At 39.0% G+C, this 22,355-nt stretch overlaps 1 protein-coding gene across 13 annotated transcripts in view; it reads right to left on the bottom strand.

Moving 5' to 3' along the window:
- ERC1 (ELKS/RAB6-interacting/CAST family member 1) overlaps positions 1-22,355 on the bottom strand; it is a 283,730-nt gene that overhangs the window by 201,912 nt on the left and 59,463 nt on the right. For 8 of the 13 annotated variants that reach the window (XM_048300324.1, XM_048300335.1, XM_048300327.1 and 5 more), the window contains exons 3-7: positions 20,009-20,425; positions 8,467-8,541; positions 6,310-6,465; positions 4,494-4,577; positions 1,781-1,948 (exon numbers count right to left, since the gene is read on the bottom strand). In XM_048300324.1, the coding sequence (XP_048156281.1) occupies positions 1,781-1,948; positions 4,494-4,577; positions 6,310-6,465; positions 8,467-8,541; positions 20,009-20,425 (900 nt within the window). The remainder of the gene's footprint in view (positions 1-1,780; positions 1,949-4,493; positions 4,578-6,309; positions 6,466-8,466; positions 8,542-20,008; positions 20,426-22,355) is intronic. The other 5 variants (XM_048300330.1, XM_048300331.1, XM_048300338.1 and 2 more) reach the window with 1 other exon arrangement.

The following is a 22,355-nucleotide window of genomic DNA, read 5'->3' as shown; positions in this document are numbered from 1 at the left end:
CAGTGCTGTATGTTCTCAGCATGTTTCAATCCTATACTTAAGAGGATCACCTGTGAACACAGAGAAAAGGTAACTGGGTGATGATTTAATTGTTGAGCTTTCTGACAAGAACTCCAACCAGGGTGAAAAAGATGAGACTATCTTTCAAAAGTATAAATATCTTCTTGGAAGGAGGAATCCAGTTTGGTTTTGTAGTGCTACATGAGAAACTCATTTGGAAGCAGCCAGTGAAGAACAAATATTCTCAATGATTATTTAGTAATATTACAAGTTAGAGAGTAGAATAATTTTCTATATTAAAGAAGTACTTTGGCCTTCAGCTAAAATAAAATCAAGATGTTGTGAATAACTGTCAAGAGTATCTATCAATGGTATATAACCAAGCCTTTTTGGTTTTAAATGTTCTGTTTCAATTCTGGACATTTTAAGTGAATAAATATGTTTATCTACCATAACAGCTGAAATTATGACCCTCTACTAAAGTCTTTTAGTTTGTTAATAAAGTAAATTTGTTCAAGAACTTCACCTCTCCTGGGTAGAAAAGCACTATTTATTACTTAAGAATGAGAATAGAAATGTGCTTCTAGCTTTGTAGGTTTGCCACAGTACATGCACGTTTAACATATCTATATCCTTTTCTATCACTGCAATGGATCAAAGCCTGCATTTTGCCTTTGAAAATGTTTATTTACCTAACACCTACTTTCACTGACAGTTTGAAATTTAATTTTTTTTTTTTTAATAGACATGCACTAATCTAGGGTACCTTCCTGAACTAGCAAAAAGGAATGAACAAATTTAACAAGAGGTTTATGATTGTAAACTGGTATAAGCTTTCACAGTTTATGCCCACTGATGAAATTTCAACTTCTCCATAAATCTGAGAATAATCAGAAAAGCCATCCTGGAACATCAAAAGATATTTCCATGTAAGTTCATTACTACATGTTGACAAGGCCATGAGCACCCACCGATTTATCAATTTTGGCTAAAGGCTAATTTGGCTAAATTAGGGTAGAAAGTTCAGATCAGTTCTCTTATGCTCCTGTAATATGGAAGCTTCTACCAGTGTCACCCACAAATTTCCTGCATGCCTTTTTCACAGCTCCTTTGGCTTCTTTGACTCTTTTAGCTGTAAAAACACAAAGTTTTTGATGCATCACTGCCATCTTTTGGACTTCCACTAACACTACAATTTTCCAAGGCCGTGAATGAAATCCTGTCTGCACACAACATTTCATGCTTGCTCTTCAAGAATGTCCAGAAGCAACACGCTTATGCTACATTTATAATCTGTTTGATGTCCAGATGTACACCTGGATCTTACATAATATGGGAATTTATTAAGCATTTGTCATCGAAACACAGTTTAGAAAATATTTTTCCTTTACCTTGGAATATGCATCACAAAACACAAAAGCCCATATTTCAAGGGCTTACAAGCAAGAGCTCCTTGCCATGCTGACAGCAGCAGTGAAGCCTCTGCAGGGTGTATGCTATTGGAATGATCTTCCTTGTTCTTCTCTCCTCTAGCTACAAGGTCCCTGCAAATAAATCCCCCCAGCTCAGACATTGCAACTCCTAATTCAGCCAAGCACTTACACACACATGTTTGTATTTAGATCAATCCCCTGGTCTAGAGAGCCAACCATATAATCAAAGACACAAAGAGCCTGGAACAAGCAGTACTGGATGGCTGTGGGCCTGTACAACCTAGGAACAGAAGAAATAATGGCTTTTCTCTGTGCACAGGCAACAAGCACAGAATTGCCCACTTCACCTCTGTCTGCAGGATGGCAGCTCTTTGCTCTTTAGCTGTAAGGGACTCTTTGAGAACTTCAATGTGCTGCTTGCTGTCGGAGAACTGATTTGTGAGGGTCTCCAGCTTGGTCTGCAGGGCCAGCAGCTCGGTGTCTTTGCGCGACAGCTCTTGTTTCACCTGACCAATCTGAAACACAAAGAAAGGACGGGCAAAGGGAGAAATAATTTATAACTTCCCTACAAAAATCACTATAAACACACATAACTATCGACAAACACCATGGTACTGTTAAATTATCCCACAGAACTATGAAGCCTTAGGTTACCTTGAGTGAAAGGCTGGCAAAAATTTGTGTCATGAGCAAAGGAGAGAAGGAAAAAGAGAGGGGAGCAATGTCATCAATTTTTCAAGGGAGGTTCTTTTTAATAGTGGCAGTTTTTTGTAATTCATCTTCCAAAGGACTAACCAAACCCAGGTACGTTTCAGGGATGACGTTTTAACGAAGATGAAGCAGAACCCTAATGACAAAGTACCCCTCGCCTGTAAGGTCAGAGCAGATGAGATACCTACAGGTCTCTCAGCAGCACAGTGTTTGCTTTGAAATGTCAAATCAGCAAGCTGCCCTCCAGCTCTTCACCTAGCAATCCAGCCTCATGCTTACACAGGATGTAAAGACCCTTTTACTTTTCCCACTACTTACAAAACCAGCATTTTATTCTATGAAACACCTTCTAGTTTATGGAAGCTTCTAAAAGCAGATGCATATATTCCTCAAAACAACAGGAAAACTGTTTGTGGAATTCCATTTGTAGAGAGAAATTTCCTAAATTTAATTTAGTGAATTAAATCAGTATAGAAGTACAAATTTATTTTAACAAATGTAGGTTGGATTATTATTTCAAAAGGCAAACAGTAAAAAAATGCTAAAATAAAGCATCAAAATGAGCTGAAATATCAATTTAAGTGCAATCATCACCCAGGAAGACTTCTATTAAGTCTGAATATTAAAAAAAAAAAAAAAAATTAATTAAAGAGGACTAGGAAGTCTAAATGTAGCGTTACATCCAAGTTTACAACGAACTTTCTGGTTTTCTTCCTATAAATCTCACAGAATAGCAATGTTTTACTGCTACATATTATATAGCAGAGGGGGACATGTCTCTACACACTGAGCAGCTTTCCCTTTTTTAACTTGAACAGTTTTGCTTGGGTTATTCAAGTTTTAAAAAAAAATCCCTTATCCCCAGAAGTACATTGTCCAGTGCTTCAAAATAGAAATTAAAGGACAACACAAACTAAAAAAATTGTCCAGGTCACCCTTTGTGTTTGAAAACATGACATGAACAAAATAATAGTATAATTTATAACATTTTTAAAGTTTTTAATTAGAATAAATGCCCATATTAGTAGAAACAATTGAGAAAAAAAGCTGGGGTGAATGCCATTTTACCTTGAAAACACTGATTCAATAATGGGCAATTAAAGGAAGAAAACTCTTTACCAAAGAGTATTAAAATGGCATCAAAATATGTAATGAAGGACTCCTGTGTTCCAGTGTGAAACAGTGTACGTGAGGAAATGGGGAAGAAGGAGGACATGCATCTCAAAAAACCTCTCAAACTCATGAAATAGCACAATGAGAAGGTATGTAAGAATTTATAGAACTATTCAATAGTTTATTGTTCACTTCACTTCAAACCTGCTAGGTTGTTTCTTTCACATTTTACTAAAAGCAAATGTGCACAGGGGATGATTCTGCCACCTATTTCAGTTCAACACAAAGGTATTGATGTCAGCAGCACTATTCCTGCTGTCAGCCCCCAGTTGCACAATAGTGCCAGGCACAGAACAGCTGCTGGGAAGAGCTGAATTATTTACAGCTGATTATCTTTTCTAGAGTATCTAAACAAAAAAGCCCCCTTAAAAAATCTCAGATGACACAAACTTTTTCGGTTAGTAGGTAGCCTGAATCGCAGTAAAACTTTCTCAGACAGACAGCTTCTGTTTGGGCTCCTTGCAGAAGAGCTGCTTACCACATTTCATTACATTAGGGTTCCCAAGTAGCACCCTAAGTTCTCATCTCTAGAAACCCCCATTTCAGAGCTACTGCCAAGGTGCTAAAGCTCTTTGGTAAGAACACAGCACACACCATCCCAGCTTGCAGGAGAAGCTAAGACAGCATCAAGTGCTCACATCCCTCTTCTTGGTGAGAAACGGTGTTCACTCTTTTGAGTGAAACTCTAACTTCACAGCAAAGGAATAACCTAAATTCATGCTGCTAAAATGGAATAATCAGTTTTAAAAGTGTTCAGCATCCAGCTTTCGGTATTTTTTGTGAAACAATGTTAAGAGGGTTCAACATAAGTTTTCAAATTAGGTTTTTTAACTAGGAAAAGCAAATCTCTTTGAAAGTCTGTCCCCAAAATGGGTGCTGAATACTTTTGAAAATTTGCTTCAGTAGAGAAGAGTAGGTTATTGCTCAAACAGCTCATACCATTAAAAAAACAGCAACAAAACAAATACAGATGTTCAGCTGGAGAGTGGTGTTATTTATGGACACCAAAACCATGTGAACAAAAAGGCAGCTACAAGGCTGAGCAGGCTGTTAGTTCTACTTGTTATATCCAGTCATGAAGAAGGTAAGAGAAGAAAAGCTACCCCAGAAGGCAGAGAGCTAGCAAGCCCCAGTGAATGGCCACTGCACACAAAAGAGAGATCTTACTGCAGAGACCTCGGTCTGGAGACCAGCCACTCTTTTTTTCAGGTCCTCCCCTTGAGCCTCTTTGGCACTTAGCTCTTCCTTCAGTTGCTCTACCTGTCACGACATTGTTATGCTTTTAAATATCTATTATTTGCCAGCTTCTAGTCAGCCTGTTTCAGTCCAAGCAACTACAAGTGACAAAGAACTGAAGAATCAACACTGGTCACTCATTTTCTCTTCCATTCTTCATTAAGTCTTCTCAAAAGTTTAATGTCTGTGTCATTTCATATAGGCTGCCAGACAAGAATTTGATTAGGAAACAGAAGATATATAGTTATGGTTTACATATGTCAAGTATGTGGCCCTTATCCCAACGGTTTTGAAACTGGAATTCATAAGGAAATTACAACAGGAAAAAGGACATACTTCAGCTTAAGAGAAATAATGTTAATTGTCAAGCTACAGCCACAAATTACTTATACAATACAACGCTGAAAAAATAAATGCTGTGCAATTACAGAACAAGGTAGGACAGCAAGGTGTCAAGATTGGACATGGCCATGAGTCATGGGCAAATAGATACCAAAAAGGAGCAAATTTTCTGCAGGAAAATAAGTGAGCAGACACAGGAGACAGAAGAGGTCCAGCAGTCAAGTAGCTGAGCAGATCTACAGATCCACACAGGGAGAGGACAAGGGGTAATTGAAGAGTTGCTAACAATGAAAGGAGGAAAGCAAGAAGAAAAGACAGAAGGAAGTGGTGCTGTAATCTTCTCCCCATTCCTAATTTGAATTGGGTACCTTCAGTTCCTAGAAGCAACCCAGTGGGATAAAGAGCAAAAGTAAGAACAGACATAACTATGTCGAGGTGTTTCAGTGAACTGGCGTGAAGCAAGTGGAAGAATCACATAACTTAGTACATGTCTCTACTTCAGGGCAAGTAGATTCTCCAAGACACTTCATCCAGCATTCTTTTTTGACCCATAATTTCAAGTAGGACAAAGCAGTAGGTTACACTTGTTCAGGATGTAGCAGAGTAATTTTCACCCTCCTTTCCAGGGTTTGTATACTGCTTGCAGGGAGTACACATAAGTTAATTAAGAAAGGCAGGACTGCTCACAATATCCTTACATTTACTGTACAAGAGGGCCTGAATCTTCACTAAAGAATCTTAGGACCCACTAAAAGACTGAGTAACAAAGAATGAATTGACTTTTGCCTATAGACAATTCAATAGTCAGTGTCCATCTTTACATGTGAGGATCAACATCTCTCACTGCTGTACTTGTCCTGTATTCCAAACAACATCAATTAATGCCAGCACCACCACTGCTGTAGACTCTGCTCTCGTGCTGGCTCCACTACTGGAAGGAGAGTGTAATGGAAAACCATTCTAGTGACAGTTCATGCTCTTTTCAGCCCTTATATAATAAAAAGGCCAAACAGTTATACAATACCAGCTGCAAAAAAAAATCCTTTTTTCAACAAACTACATTTGGAAAGAATTTAGACCAAACAAAACCTGAACCAATAATGGACTAGCAGTGGTCGAAAAATAAACACAAAAATCTTTCTGAAAGAAAAGAAAATCAGGTGTGACAATAAAAGGAGAACTTGGGCCATTGACCTTACTGAAACACCATTATAATCTTTTCAAATTGGAATTTAAAATTTTCTTGAATATTTTTAAGTTAATTTAGTGGCTTCACAGCAGGTATTAAATAAAATTCTGTTTCCCATCATTGGACTGGGAAGCCAGACCACACCTCCTAACTAAAGCACGAACACCTCTCTCCTCTGTTCACCAAGCTGGGTTTAGCATACAACTGCCATTTGTTTGCCAATACCTTGTTTTTCATGAATTTGGAATGGCTACGGTACACCTCCATTTGCTTCATTTCCTCCTCACGCTCCTCTGTGCTCAGGGCTCCGTTTGACTTCAACATCTGAATCTCCTCTTCCAAATCCCGGAGGCCACGCTCCATGGAAGAAATTTTTGAATCCTGAGAATGATTGGAGGGGACAGGTAAAGACACACAGTTAGAAGATTTGTTAACAAACCACTGGAGTAAAACCAAAGGAGATACATGTCCAATAAATTACCTGCCCTTGAAATTTACTTAGGAAGTTCTTAGAGAAATCAGTGTTCAACTCTTTACATGTGAGTGCTCAGATACTCATTTTTCAATTTACTTTTTTTTTAACCTTTCAAGGAAAGCAAGAGTTTAGTACTGAAAGAAAACCAGGGCAGGAACATCGTGTAGGATGAATAAATAAAGGAACATGAAGAAAAGTTGCCTTTTCAAAGCCAGCTCAAACCGGAGAAATTTAATTCTAATTGAATGGGCAGCAAAATGGCAAGACTAGCAAAAAATTGGGTTGGTGCCACTAGTTAATTTAAGTGGGGTCACAAATGGAGAAAAGCAAATACCATAAGCAAGGAAAATGTGCAACTAGCTAGTTTTGATTGGATAAAGCAGTTAAGAGTCTCTCAAGTATTCTGGCTCATATGTACAACGTATAAAACATTTCAATGGGTTAAAAATAACCATCTGGAAAAACAAAAAAGCCAATCAATCATTATCCTCCTAGTTTTACAGGGTGATCAGAGGTATTCAGTGTACCTGGTTTATTGTTTCTTTACAGGCCTTTTGTGTTAGGAACAGCAAGAACAGATTCATCCAGCACACAGAGCTTCATGCATACCCACGATCATGGATATGTGTTTAGGAACTATAATCTCTTAAAGCAGTCTATTTTTTCTTATCTCACTTCCCCAAAATATTTAGTCTTTCCTGAAAGACAGATCTGATTTGAAACTATACTGCAGACTTCCATAAACAAAACCTTTCTAACTTTTTCTCTGTCTGATAAGCAAAGCACAGCTGAACAAAAAGCTGATTTTTACATATACAGGTTTTCCTTCATGAGATGAGGTTTTTTAAAAGCATCACTATGAAGATCTAATTGGATCTCCTGCTTAATGTTTGATGCTTAAGTTAAAAATTGATAAAGTAGATTTTTGCAACAAAAAATGAGAGGTAGTAAGGTGAAGTGATATGCTGCAATTGACAACAGTATTTAGTTTCAGTGCTCACATCATTTCCCAGAAATACCCATGGGTTTCTCTTTTGATAGTAAAGACACTTAATGTTACCACATGGTCAATTAGTTTTCATTACTATGGACCACAAAGATGACTAATACAAGAGTGACATCAAATGAAAGGCTGCAGAGTAGAAAGATGGGATATGAATATGGAAAACACTGATACAGAATGGAAAAATTTGCAGCGGAAAAAAGGAAGGAAAATAAAAGAAAAAGAAGGGGAACAAAGTGGAAAAGAACAGCTCGCAAAGACAGTTTCTGATTTTTCAACTCCACTTGTCCAAACCCTGTGTGATGTACTTTATGAGCAATACAATATGAAATATGATTGCATAAAGCTGTGCAAACCACACACTTGATTGTGGCTCTTGAGCTCTTGGCCAATTGCCATCAGTCCATTAAATACTTAAGCTAATGGTTTAAGAATTCAATCACAAATTCATCTAGAAAAGTTAGGTTTATGATGGCATACAGATATTTCTAGCTATATGATCCATTCTTTAAGTGGGTGTTGAGTTTGCTAACTTTGTTGATACACAGAATGGAGAGCAGTATTTCAAATGTTGATAACATAAGAAGAAAAGAACCCACTCTTAAAACCCACAAATCTTTCATATTAATCTATCATTCCCATTCTTGTAATATAATGAACTCTTGGTTGACTGCAAGAAATCTGTATCTGCTGCTGCAGGCAGAAAGAAGACAAGTTTCTACTGTGCGGTCTTTTCAGTAATCAATAATAACAAATTAAATAATAACAGAGAATAAAATTGTATAAAAATATATACTTATTTTAAATTACAAGACTGACAGGAGCATATGGTATTTGGTAGATTCACCTTTCATGTGAAAACCCATTTTCCAAATTCTACTGCTGCCCAAACACAATCATTTACCTTCATCTCAATAACAGTTTGCAGAGCCTTTGTCTTGGCCGTGTCGGGAGCATTCTCAAATCGACGATGGATTTCCTGTACCAGCAGAAATGAAAGCAAGAGTTACACTAATGGCAGTGTCCCAATACAAACATAATTACTAGAAGCTTCTCTTCCGAATACAGAGCATAACTCAGTGCTGCTTTCTGATGTTGTCATACGTTTTATCACTTCTCATATCACAGAAAGGACTGCCAAAAGCTCATTCAACAGAAATCCAGCCGCAGTTAAAAAGGCACAGCAGAAACTGCACCTTTGACTACCCACTTACTCAAAATAAACTTGAAATGACAGCTGGGTCTACTAAAAAGCTCTATCATCTGTCTGCTAAACTAATCTGAACTCCTGATAGTTTCTCATAGAAGACATAAACATGATGCATTTGACTAGAGGCTTACTGAAAACAGCAACACTGTGGTTTCTATTTCAACAAGTTTTAAGGTGCAGCTGTTGTTAACTCTCTTTTTCCAATGTTTTTTACCCCAGAGTGGCAACACTGAACTACACAGGATGAAAATCTTTCTTCACTTGGCCTTGAGCACAGCTGAAAATACACAAGTGTACAGCACACTGCTCTAGAAGCTCAGAGGATGCTGATAGGAGGACACAAAGTCCATGTGATATTTCTGTTGATGTAAATTCACAGAAATAGCATGCTTCCAACTGCTTGCTAAGGCATAAAATGATCGAAAGCTCCAACAACTTGTTCTATCATATAAAGTAGGGGTTTCAAGCCAACATAAGTAAAAAGAGGAGAAACAAAATATAGAAACTACTACACTCTTTCACTCCTTGTCTTCAAATGGCATTGTCCTTAGAGCACACTCTAATGCTAACTGTAGGAAGGTGAATTCTGTTAGAGTGTTAATCTTATATGCCAGGAAAATACTTCGATGCCCACAGAGCACCAGCTGTGATGCCAGTTAACCTAAAAATGAATTGTGTTATGTGCCCACACATACAGTTTATCCATCCACTCCCCTCAGACAACTAAAAGACAAATCCCAAAAGCCATCCACAAATTTGTATTTTCAATAGACAAGGTGAAGAGTCAAAATTTTGTATGGCAGTCATCCATGCAACTTGTTCCCCACGATTATTTGAATGAAAAAGGTAGAGTTGCACAGTGCTTTTTCAGAAATACTACTTTTAAGATTGTTAAGTGTTCCTACATAGCTTTGAAGTGAGCAAGATCGAAATGTGTTGGGACATGACAAAGGCCACAAGAAGAATTTTGCAGAAGTCTGGCCTAAGACCATTTGCATAAGTTGATGCCCATGAATGGTAATAATAAGGAAATCCAATAGAACTTGCTCTGGTTTAAAAGAGGATATTTGTGTATTTTCTGAGAAGCCATTTTTACAAGTGTGTTCCCAGTGTATGGTGGCATTCTCTGAAATCGAAAAAATCCTCCTGAAGAAATAAACCTGAAAACCCCTCTAAATATATTTGTTTCTCCTCGAGTCAACAGATAACTTGAGAGCCTCTGCACAAATACTACTGGCACCATATAGACCAGAATGAAGCAGTGCCATTATTTTTCTACTTACCTGTACCTACATTCCCAAAATGGATTTCCTCAAAGAAATTACAACAAACTCTTGTGAGCTTTTAGAAACTGAGAAAACAAAGGATAAGAAGGTCAAAAATTACTATGCCATAAATCTATTTTGGACACTGTATTATTTTTATTTTAGCAGTTAGGTAATTTCCACTTGTGGAGAGACACGGTTTCTGACCTGAGAATATAAAACCAGCTACTGCTGTGGAAATGGGATAGATGGAATACGTAGCAGGAGAACTGCAGGTCTTTAAAGGGATGCTGACACAACAGTGCCTGCTTCCACCATGGCTCAGTGTTTTCCCAGAGAGAAAATTCTTCCAAGCTTCTTCTTGAGAAATGCCTGTGTCTCCTCTGTCTGAAGTGATGCTCTGCACTTCAGCAAAGGAAATGTCCTACTTCTATCATCTTAAGTAATTCCACTGTGATTTGGATGACATAACCTGCTGAAAAATAACACCTCCCAACTCTTGACTGCACAGTAAGGGCTTAATTTTGGCAACATGCCTGTGATTCTGAAGAGCCTGAAGAAAAAAAAGCTACAGGCAGACCGAGGCTCTCTGGAACACAGATTGAAGAGCGGCTGCCGAAGGAAAGCAGGGCACAGATACCCTTCTTAATTAGGAAATACAGGCTGCATCCATGTCTTTCAGTGGCAGAATGGAAAAATACTAATAGATCATATCTCTGATGTATTCAGATTCTGTCGTGGACACACACCCCACAGATGAATGAAAGTTAGGATTTTACTCTGTAAAACAGGATTTTGCACAGCAGTTAAAAACATAGGGCCACACACAAATACCAGGATCAGAAAAATATAAACCCAATCCTTCATTCCTTGCAGGTTATCCATTCTGATAAAGTAATACAGGATCTTTCCTTTGCTTTACTTTCCCACATTAAGGACTTCCTTATGTAACTGATATTGTTTCCTAATAGGTTAATAAAATTTAGTATCTTTGCACCTTTGAGTGCAAGTTCAATTCTTATAACAAGGGGTGGCTCTTTTAAATCTCCTTTATGTTTTTATTGCTTTTCTATGTTCAATGACTCCTTCATTTAAAAGTGATAGCAAAAAGGAAAAACAGAAATTATGGTGCAAACTGATTGCAACTTTAAGTACATTCACAGCCAATAAAATTCCAAAATAGGTTGTTCTGTTCAAAAAAACCATTAAGATTCAATAACTAGAAATTGAAGGCTAGAATTAGTCAGAAGTTCTAAACAAGATGGGCACCTTCTCCAGAGCTGGAGTTCATATTTCATTTTAATTTTTTATTAAGAATATCTATCTTCCTTTTTAAGAAAATCTACCACAGAAACAGATAGGAACTGAAGGTGTGGATCATTATTACATCTGCCAAGTAGCTCTGCAAGGCAGCACAGCACCCCTAGGAGAAACAACAATTTCCTGGTCAGCATAATTACATAGAACAGCTGATCAAACACACTGAGAACACTGAATATGTAAAGAATAGCTGTGATAAAGTGGTTTTACCTCACCATAAATAGTTACAAAGTCCATGAGGTTTTTTTGAAAAGAATTCAAAATTAAAGAATATAGTTTAGAATTGAAGGAGTCCCCAATCCTGAGCAGTATTATCACTGTCAATTATACACATGTGCATAATAATGAAGGTTGAATTTAGTCCAAATCTTTTCTTCCTTCATAACCTGGCCATATCCTTCACTGTTATTCCCCCGCTTCCTCTTGTGTCTGATTTTGCATGGGATTTAGAACAAATGTGAAGGTGCACTTTCAAGCAATGATGCTTTTGTAGTGGGGTAGGCTAAATGCTTCAAAATTCAGCAACTCACCTCCCAGCAGCCACAAGACAAGCAGTTTCCAAAGCAATAAAGGACATGCCTTCCATCTCCTGCCAAGCTTGGATAATCAGGTAGCACATTTCACACAGAAACAAAAACATGCTATTTCATACATTAATTTGTTTTATTAAAAAAATCGGCAAAAAACATTATGTGTAATTAAAAGCACAGTCATAATTCTGGCTTTTTTAAATCTTAACTGTACTAGCCATATCTTTGTGTAATCAATTATGATCTCCTGTGCTGGATCTTTGTATCATTCAGTGGACTGGACAGTTTTGACTAAAAAGCATTTGGTTTTATTCTCCAACCTCATCCTCCAAGACTTACTAAATGAATGTTATATCTGCTGTACCCTAACTTTAGTTTTTCAGATGGCTTTCATGCCTACCTAGATTTTAGCAACCTAGTTCCAATTAATTACAATGAAATGCAAATGTTACAACCAGGAGCATCCATCAGCTCAGTATTAATGATCATTGTTAATTTTAAAAAATTATTTAGTAGCTATGTAAGATAAAATAGACCTTTAGTTGTGTAGAAGGACAAATCATACCTGACTAACCTGATTTTCTTCTACAGTGAAGTACCTGGCTGTGTGGCTAAGTGGGGAGCAATGGGTGTTCCATGTCTAAAGGCCTCCAAGCATCCCTGGAGGCAAATCTGTGAGACACAGACTGGGTAAGTGGTTAACAAAGCAGGTGGGAAACCAGCTGGGCTGTCAGGCTCCACGCGGTGCTGATGAGCAGTGTGAGGGCCAGTGGGCAGTGCCTTCAGCAGTGATCTGAACGATGGGATGGACAGCCCTCCCAGCAGCTTTACAGAGTACATGGAATTGGGGAACACATGCATTAGATCAAGCTATGTGCCCTTGATGTGGAAAAACCCCCAGACCAGCCCATCCTGAGCTGTACTAGCAAGAGTACCCAACCAGCAGGTGGGAAGCAGGTGTTTCCCTGTGTGCAGCTCTTGTGAGACCACTGCTGGAGCTCTGTGCCCACTCCTGGGCTCCCCAGAACAAGGAAGGCACTGAAAATCTGAGGAGATTCTGACAGACAGGCACCAGGATAGCTGGGGCTGGAACACAGCACGAAGGGGAGAGAGCGAGAGAAAAGTGTTTGTTCAGCTGAAAAGAACGGGCTTGGGGGGAAGCCTGATGCCCTCTAGAACTAACTGGAAGCTGGAGAGATGATGGAAACCAAAGTCTTGTCAGAAGTGGAAGGATGATAGGCAATAGGCAGAACTTGCAGCACTGAAAATTTAGACCTGTTAATATGAAAAAGATTTTACCAGGAGAGCAACCAAATGCTGGACCAGGTGCCCAGAGAGGCTGTGGAATCCCCACCGCTTGAAATTGCTGGTTTGAGCAGAAGGTTGCATGAAATAACCTGTGGGAGAGCCCTTTAATCTGCATGACTCATTTATATAAATATCTTTACTACCTGGTGCCAGAAGGTGACTGGATACTATCACAATTGTTTAGTTTCAGGATTTTGTATTAAATTTTTTTCAGAAAGTGCTCGATGCCAGTAATTTTAACTTCTATTTCAGCACGATGTAAAAATGAACTGAAAAAAAGAACATATAAGAGTCCTGTAGAATTTATTTCATTGCTATTAGAGTTTTGCTGCTAAAGTGATATAGTTACACAAGTCTGGAAGCAGCAATCATGGTAGTTCCTTCGGAAATTATTTCTGCATTTTTCCATTTGTCATTTCCTGCATTTGCAAACCCAATCAACATAATTCCCTGAAAATACAAAGTGACTGTACCCACAAAGGGCATAACTTTGAAAGATGTGCTGGCAATTGCACACACATTGATAATGGAGGCTGCCAGTTGCTTTGAAGCTCAGTTACCCCTGGCTAAAGAAACTCGTCTCTGGTTTGCAATTGTATTAATCCATTGAGACGATTATTTCTAAATCCAATTAAAACCTCAGATATCAGGACACTTAAGTTTGTTAGCAAAGGCATCACCTAAAGTGAAAATTAAAGCACAGCTTCCAGCTCTTCTCAGTATTTCAATCAGCAGGAAACAAAAGCAAAATCCCTCAAAACTTTGGCATTAGAGTAAAAGCAAGGTAAGATGAGAAACTAATTCAAACCATCCAATTAGCTGCAAGTAGCAAGTCATTGTGTTGAAATCTGACTACAGAATTGTGAATTCAAAAGCTGAAGAAAAGTCAATTAAAAATTAAAATCTTAATCATGTAGAACTTCATTTACATATGTGCTATTATTAATTTTTTTCTCTCTTTCCTCTTACTTAAGGCACAAAAGCACTCATTTTGTACTCAAATTAGCTTCCAATTTATTCGTGGTATTTTTAGTTTTTTCCCTTCCACTACAAAGCTTCACATTTGTGGGAACAAAATTCCCTAAATCTCACTTCTACTGAAGAAAAGTGCAGGATAATGTTACCATCTCCAAGGAAAGCATCCCTAAGACGTAATTTGTAAACAAAGCAAATCGTGTAATAGGCATTGACAAAGAAAATCTTCTAATATAACAAAACATCAACAAAATATCGAAGTTTGAGCATTTTAAACCTCTAATCCCCAGACAGATTTATGCATTGTTTCACATAGTTTTAAAAATCCCACCTGAAGGGTATGGAAGAGCTAAAATGAAACAGTAAGAAATTTTGCTCTATGTTGAAGACTAGCTCGTTCATATAAAAAAAAAATGTTTTGAAATAAGTTCAAGAATTAAATAACTCACCCCCCATGCTAGAAAAAGCATATCAAGAAGCCTACTGAAATTTTATTAATTATTTCACTTCGATAAAACCATGAGTATAATACAGAAAAAGCATCCTGACAGATGACTGGAGTTCTGCTTTTTTCCATTTACTTAATTTAACTAATGTAACTGATTGTTTAACTAATGTATAAAAATCAGAAATTTGCTATACAAGAATAACGTGTTTCTGATTTTTTTGTCATCTGGAAAAGCAGAAAACAAATACATTATTTTCCAACCTAACTTTTCAACTTTTGAAGAATTATCAAGCTACAAACCTCTGAGGAAAGGTGAAAATGATTTCATATATATTTGAACATTTTTAACTGTCATCCTTTTCTAAGGTGACATACAGAATATCCCAAACTAAAATGATATTTTAAAAAATTTAAGTGTATAAAAAAATAGATTATGCATGCTTTCAAGTTGCAATAGTCCATTTTCTCAAATTTTGACCTACAAAACCTCTGTATGTTTTAAAACTACTTGCAGACCAAACAAGCAATTCTAATAAAGACATAACTATTTAAATTATCTTGGTTTAAATCACTTCTCCCTGCCATCTGCTTCTAAAAGGTCAAAAGGATGAAGCAGCAATAAAAAAAAGCAGAAACTTAATTTTTTTAAGTCAACAGAAAGATACCCCCCAGTATGACAGTAGTAAGAGTTCCAGTTACTGGATCTGTCTACTCCTGCAAAACAAAACCCCTCTCTAGAAGTATCTTATTTATGTTGCAAAATCTTGGCACAGGACAGAAGTGTTCTTTGAGTTAACTCTAATTGCTCCAATTAAAATTTCTAAATCCTCCTCTGAGCGTGGAGCAGAAAAGGGGAAGGATTTTAACACACCCATGGAAAAATAATTTGTTTGCAGAACTTGTCACAGTTCATTAAAATCTGGTCAGACAAGGGAAACAACCTCTCAGCACCGGGCACAGCTCAGCAGGGCTCTGATGGTACCTTCAGACAGCCCATCCGCCCCTTCTCACTGAGCTCCTTGCTGCTGCTCTTTGGCCACCACAGGATCAAGTTTTGATCATCTGAGGCTAATAATAATCGAAATAATCTACACAGACCTCTGTTAGAGCCCAGTGTGCCTGCTCGCTGCGCTGGCAGAGCTCTGCCCCACGGGGAGGCAGAAATTCAGCGCTGTCCTGGAACAGAGTGGGCACTGTTCGACTGCAAACAGCTCCAGCGAGGGCTCGGTCCTTGCAATAAGGCCATCCCAGATAACTGTGATGCACTTCACAAACAGCACTTTGTGGGCTTGCCATTTCAACAAACACTGAAAAAGGAAAGAAATCATAGCTTTTTCTGCCACAGCCTCTTTCCTTAAGCTCATTGTAAAGGAGTGCCCTCATGAACCACCCATTTCAGTGCCTGTTTTACATACAAAACCTCCCTTTATTTGTTAAGCACTCCATCCCTAACTCCTTCATTCAGTTTTGTACTCAGCTGGAATAAAAAATCCATCTTGTTTGAATGGGCCCAATTATTTTAAAAAAATAAAATATTAAAGTCAAAACCGTAATTTACTACCAAACAGGTTTTGGACACTAAGTATAAAGCTCCTGTTGGTTCTTCCCTCGTTCCACACCACTGTTACATGCAAGCCTTGACTCTAGAACTGCCTTCTGAAGACACAAGCCTTCAGGATAAACAGCCTTCTTTCTGTTTCCAAGTAAATGGTTGTGGTCAGCCATCTATACTTACAGTCCCTGTTGGGCTGTCCTTACAAATCTCAGTCTGCCCATAGTACTCCCAGTGTTTAGAACACCAGGTATGGATGCAGTCACATCATATTCTGCCACAAGCTGCACTGATAGTTGGGCTACTATCTGCATAGCTGAGAAAAATCTGTTTCTAATCAGTGCATCTAGGACTTTGGGGAGTGGGGAGCAGGGAGGCTGTCAAAAAGCGCAGCCAGCTTCGTTATCTTTAGAGCTACGGACTGGTAACTCTGCAACAGGCAAGTCTGGAACAAAGAACTAATGCAGTCAGTGCAACTCGGGAGCTATTCTGGAAGCTGTAGTCCAGCTGCTAGACTTCATCAAGTATTTCTTGCTGGTATGACAATAATTTTGGTTTTGAAAGTAAAGTCTAGAATACCAAATTGCCATTAAGACTGAAGAAGGGGTATTCAAAATAGCAGCCATCTTTTCTTATAAGCTATGAAGCTTAGGCTTGTTTTCCAGGGTAGAGGAATGTGATGCAGCCACACTGTCATCTGCTGAAGCCGGGGCATTGTGATTTTCAAGGAGATATTTAAGTTTTCATTACTCTGTGTTAATGAGAGAATGTCCTCTGTATCAGTTGCTGAATACATCCTATGCTGGATATAGTATCCTTCCTGTGGATTTATATGAATAATTTCTTGAGATCCTCAGAAGTCAGGGCAAGTGGGAAAAGCCCAAGAGAGTCAAATTGCTCATGGAGATACCTCTCAGTAGCTGCAGGAGAATCCATTCCATAATCTGGATTTGGGAGACTGAGACAGTGCCCTGGGATATGACCAAAAATATGTGATATCTTTTATATGAGGAACAATTAAGCAGCACTGGATTTTTCAGCCTAGAAAAAGAGAGAACTTGGAATGGATATAACAACATGAAACTGTGAGTGGCACACAGTTATAATCTTATCAGAACCACAACAGTGACCTCTGCTACAATTTATTTTCCTTAGGAAATTAGTGCAGTCTTTAGTACAACAATGGCAACAGCAAAAGCTGAAGAAATCAATTCTTTCACATTTAATTTTCAAGGTGATACTGCTAGCCACTGTAGCTGCACTGTCTGCCTGAAAAACTGTCTGATGACCTTGAGTCTCAACATCACATTTTGGATTACATGTGGGTTTCGAAGTTGGAAAATTGAGGGATACCTTTTTGCTTCAAGATGCAGATCTTTAGTATTATTTTCAGCAAATATTTTATCAGCAATCTAACACCCTTGCAGAGTCAGAAACAGTACTAGTGGATTCTGACATCTCAGAACTTCTTTTGCTAAGATGGTGATGAGTATTTTGGACCAAACCACTACAGATGGTCTATAACTGCTATTAAAGTTTCCTAATGTGTTAGGGCATGAAACATAAACGCTGACCTCCCAAGCTCTTGCAAATCCCTTTGAGATACCAGTGCTTCCTCCAACAGCAGTATTTAGAGTTTAGTATGCCTTTCCAGATACTGGGAATTCTAGATATAGAACCATCAAGAAAGCAGATTAATTTCTTCAAGGCAGCTTAAAAATTCCATCATTAGTATCTGGGCTAGCAAAGAGCAGAAATAACCTGTAACTATGGAAATACAGATGAACATAACAGAAGGTCAGCTGAGGAGGGTGATGCAGGCACACCTAACAGGTGACACACCTATGAGAGACAACTTCCAAGTGTGAAACACGGATAGCAACTGTGAACCAGATCCTGCAGAGCATCTGGGTGCTCAGGCAGTCCGATGCAGTCAGCTGCAGCTTCCTCTGATTTTCTCCAGCCTGCCAGAGCCCCAGGCATGAGACTTGAGGTTGATGCAGGTAAGTCTGAGGTCACTTAGCTGAGCCTTGCTCAGAGCTCAAGGATGACACAAGGTACAAACAAAACCATTCCTGTGGTCACCCAGCTCCATATGGAGATAATATGGCACCGTGTTCCTGAGGCTACGAGGGTGCTCAGCGCCAAGGCTGGATCCCACATGGCATCCACGGTCTGAGCCACAAATTACTTTATACACAGCTTACACTTCTCAATGGATCAGAGCCGGGTAAGCAGCAAGGAATAATTAATTTTAAAACATTTTATAAATAGCATTGGTGCTTTCAAGTCAGTAGTTCATCTCTACCTCCTCTAGGAAGTCTTCTACCATAAAGACTAGGATTTAAATGACTGATGATTTCCAAACAGGCGTGAATGAAACAAGAATTCTTCTCTCTCAACATCTACTCATCAGCAGCAGGAACAAACACAACCGCATTCCTAAAAAATTGCACAGCTCCTGACAGCTTTTCATTTATGTTGCTGGACTTAGAGCAGAAACAAATGGAAGCCATTTGAGGCTCTTCCTGAAATAGTTACAAGAATTGGAACAGAATTATCATCGGTTGCTAAATAAAGGAAAAACTGTAGTGCAGAAACTCTGGAATCATATTATCTTCACTCCAGACACTCAAGAGATTACTGCTCTAAAAAAATAAATCTGGCCTAAATCTGGCTCAGAAATGCAATGGGCTCCAGCTTTCTTACATAAATGCTTGCAAGAGCACAAGCACAATGGGTCAGGCACTGGAAAACATATGAATAAGAGGTATTAAGAAGTATTTATGTGCTGCATACACTCATCTCAAAAAACTCTTCCAGGCCTTGCTTTCCTGACTTCTTAGAGAGAGGCCTTAAATCCTGTGTACATGTAGAGGTTTCAGAAAAGTGCTGAACCATGAAATAGACACCAATATGCAGAACAGGTGATTAGATTGGTACACATGGTACACACACATGGATAGCCATCGATTCATGCCTTCAGTCGACAGGTGTAAAATAATCTTTATGCAGAATCTTATCACTAGGGAATCCATGTATACACATATTTATCAATCCATGCTGAATTACCAGCCTTTCAGAAGTTAATATTAGAATACTTTAGGAGGCTGGTTGACAAGAGAAAAATGCATTTAATAATATCAAAAAATGCAACGACACTGGCTACACAATAACTCATTTTCTTTCATTTATTTCCCTTCGTTTGACTAAAATATTTGTATTCTATACAGCCCATATTTTATTAGTTTAGAATGATTAGTAGTGAAGACCTTGGGAACTTATGCCTGCCATTGTACTCTTTTAAGGTACAATACAGATGTAACAATGGTTTTTCTGTTTTCAGAAGGATGGTGAGAAGGGGTTACTATGTGTGCAGCAGTGTCTCTTTAAGAAGTCTTTTTTTTGGCTCTGCATCCAGGGCAGCTAATAGTTTTATCAAATACCCTTCACAGCAAGATCACTGTTTCCATGGAAACTGTAGAGCAATCATCCATTACTCTTGCAAAGATTTCTCTCTCTGCTCTCACCTAAATACAGGTAGCTACCTTCTCTCACACTACAATGGAACGGAAGAATTCATTTTACAGGCTTTGGGACAATTCACCTCCACAGCTTCCTATGGAGACTACAGGGAAAGTGGGGGCCACAGCACAAAACCCCAAAAGGTACATGCAAGGAACCCATAAAGATAAATTAAAATAGGCACAAATTCTGTCAATTCTAATGTAAAATACAACTTATAGAGAAGGGAAGATTCTTTGCTTGCAACTGTGAAATGGATAGGAGACAGAGAAGAGTTCAAGATTGGAGATGAATGCTGACTTTGGTCACTCACCTCTCTCAGCATGTTGTTTTCTTTTTCCTTCTGTTCAAGAAGGCTTTCCAAGTGGTGCACATGCATCTCTGCCTCAGCCAAGCGTCGTGTCCGCTCATGGTCTTCCTCAGTGGCTTTTGCTGACAGACCTTTACTCTGCAGCATCTCCAGCAGCTTTTTGATGGACTCATCACGTGCATTTAAGGTCTGTTTCTGGGTCTCAATACGCAGTTCCATCTCCTCCAAGGTTTTACGGAGCAGGAACAGCTCCTTGGCCTGGCGCTCGTGCTCTGCGTGCAGCCGTTGGAAGTTTTCCTCTGTCAGCTCTGCCACGAAGGGCTCGCTGGTCCTGGAGCTGCTGTCCTGCTGGAACAGCTGGTTCAGGTCCCGCTGGATCCGCAGCTCGTCTTGGAGAGCCTGGATAGTCATCTGCATATGCTGAAAGAACAAATAAATAAAATCAGAGGATTCCCTCCACTGGAGCAATAACCAAAACAGTATGAGCTACATCAGACCTCCTGAACCACCAACTGAGAGGAAACCACAGTACCAACAGACCAACACCAGGGTTTTAAAGCAGAATTGAAGTGGAATTGGGTTACACTACAGAAAGTTCAAATCCCTCCTTCGATGCCTGATAGAGGTTGCTTAACACTTAGAAGACTCTTGCTTGAGTGACTCTTCCACTTGCACCAACTTGAGAAAGAGACTGTTTCAAACAAAGGAAAATGTCAGCAGCTTCCAGCTACTTATGTCAGTACCCTTCCAATGCTCACCTGCTCTGTAGAACAATTCTGGGGCAGAAGAAGCCCCAGAATTACTATAGAATTACTATCTTGGCAAAGCAGAGGGGCATGGTGCTATTAGAATTTACATATCACCTATAAAACCTAATCAGGCTCCCAAGGTGTTCAGCACTAACTCTACACCTAGCACAGATTTCCCTGCTGACTTAAGAGAAGAAACTTCAGCCTGCAAAGAAGAACTACAGCTACAGAAAACTGGATAAATGCTGACCAGGGAAAAGGGTCACATCATAAAATTTTATTTAGATTTTAGTACAGAAGAGGAATTACCACCTCACAAACAGGAATATGAAGTCAATCAAATGACTGGCAGTAATTTGTTGTCGTGCAAGACAATAAATCCTGTCTCAATGACTAAATACAGTGGCTTAATATAATGGGACAATACAGCAGAAGCACAGTTTGCCTACAAAAAAGTCCTCACTTTATATTTAGATAAGTATGTTTTTTCTTGTCTGCAAGACAGAAGTATCAAGCCAATAACAGAGAAGTACAAACACTGCACAAAGATTTGATTACCAGGAATGAGATGCACCCTGAGTGATACATCTCTACTCTCTTAAGTGAGGCAGACATGCTTACAATTTAGTCTGAGTGGGAACAGGTCGGATGCGCTGATCCCTGAGCTCTGCAGTGTCTGCAGTGCAGCTACTTCCAGTATCCACTAGGCTGAAGTACCAGTTAGAGTAAGTTATAGTCTATGATCAAACTTTATGCAGAGACACACGGGTAAGGTCTAAAATGTGAAGATGGTGCAAAGGTAGTGTTTCCTATAAATCAAGTACTTCGTTTTACTCAAGTATTTGTAAAAAGAGAAACCGTAAGAAGATTTGGGCTTAGGCATTACTGCAAGGGTATGTTTATCACAATTGCTATGTAAAATGCCTTGAAGATGTTAAAAAGCTGTCTGGACATGGCCCTGGGCTCTAAGTGGCCTTGCCTGAGCAGAGGGGTTAGACCAGCTGACCTCCCACCAACCTCAGGCACTCAGTGTGAAAAGACAGCAGATTGTATTAATAGCACAGTTACCTACCTTTAATCTGTTTGAGAAACATAAAGGGTTCGTTTGGTTGTACAGAATGGTGCATAAAGGCAATAAAAGTCCAATCCCATTCTCTTTGCAGAAGTCACTATTTGAGACCAAGCACTTGTCCTCCATTTGTGTTCTGGCCTAAGATAAGCTTTTCAAAACCAAAGTTGCTGTTATATCATCAGCTCACCTAAGTCCACGCTGCCACTAAAGGCAACAGTCTTGCTATTTGTACTTCCTCAGGTGGTTGACACTGACAACGGGATCAAAACTTCACCTGATGGCTGCAAATCAGCCCCAGCAAAACCAAACAAAAGGTTTTTGCAGCCAGATCTCCAATTCAGCTGACAGGGTGGCTACATCAGTGCTGGTTCTGGTGCAAGGTAGGGTGGCAGGTAATGTCAAGGAGCTGGCAGAGAAGAAAATGGAACCATCCTTTACAGCAACAGCATCAACTGAAATCAGCTTAAATGCAAAGCTCTGTGGTTGGTTGAAGATGCTGTAGTTGCCTTTTCTTCCTTTTCACTAACAC

Source organism: Corvus hawaiiensis, chromosome 4 (assembly GCF_020740725.1).
Source record: "Corvus hawaiiensis isolate bCorHaw1 chromosome 4, bCorHaw1.pri.cur, whole genome shotgun sequence".
NCBI classification, from domain to species: domain Eukaryota; kingdom Metazoa; phylum Chordata; class Aves; order Passeriformes; family Corvidae; genus Corvus; species Corvus hawaiiensis.
Note: the sequence above shows the minus strand (reverse complement) of the source record. Positions and strands in the feature narration are given on the sequence as shown.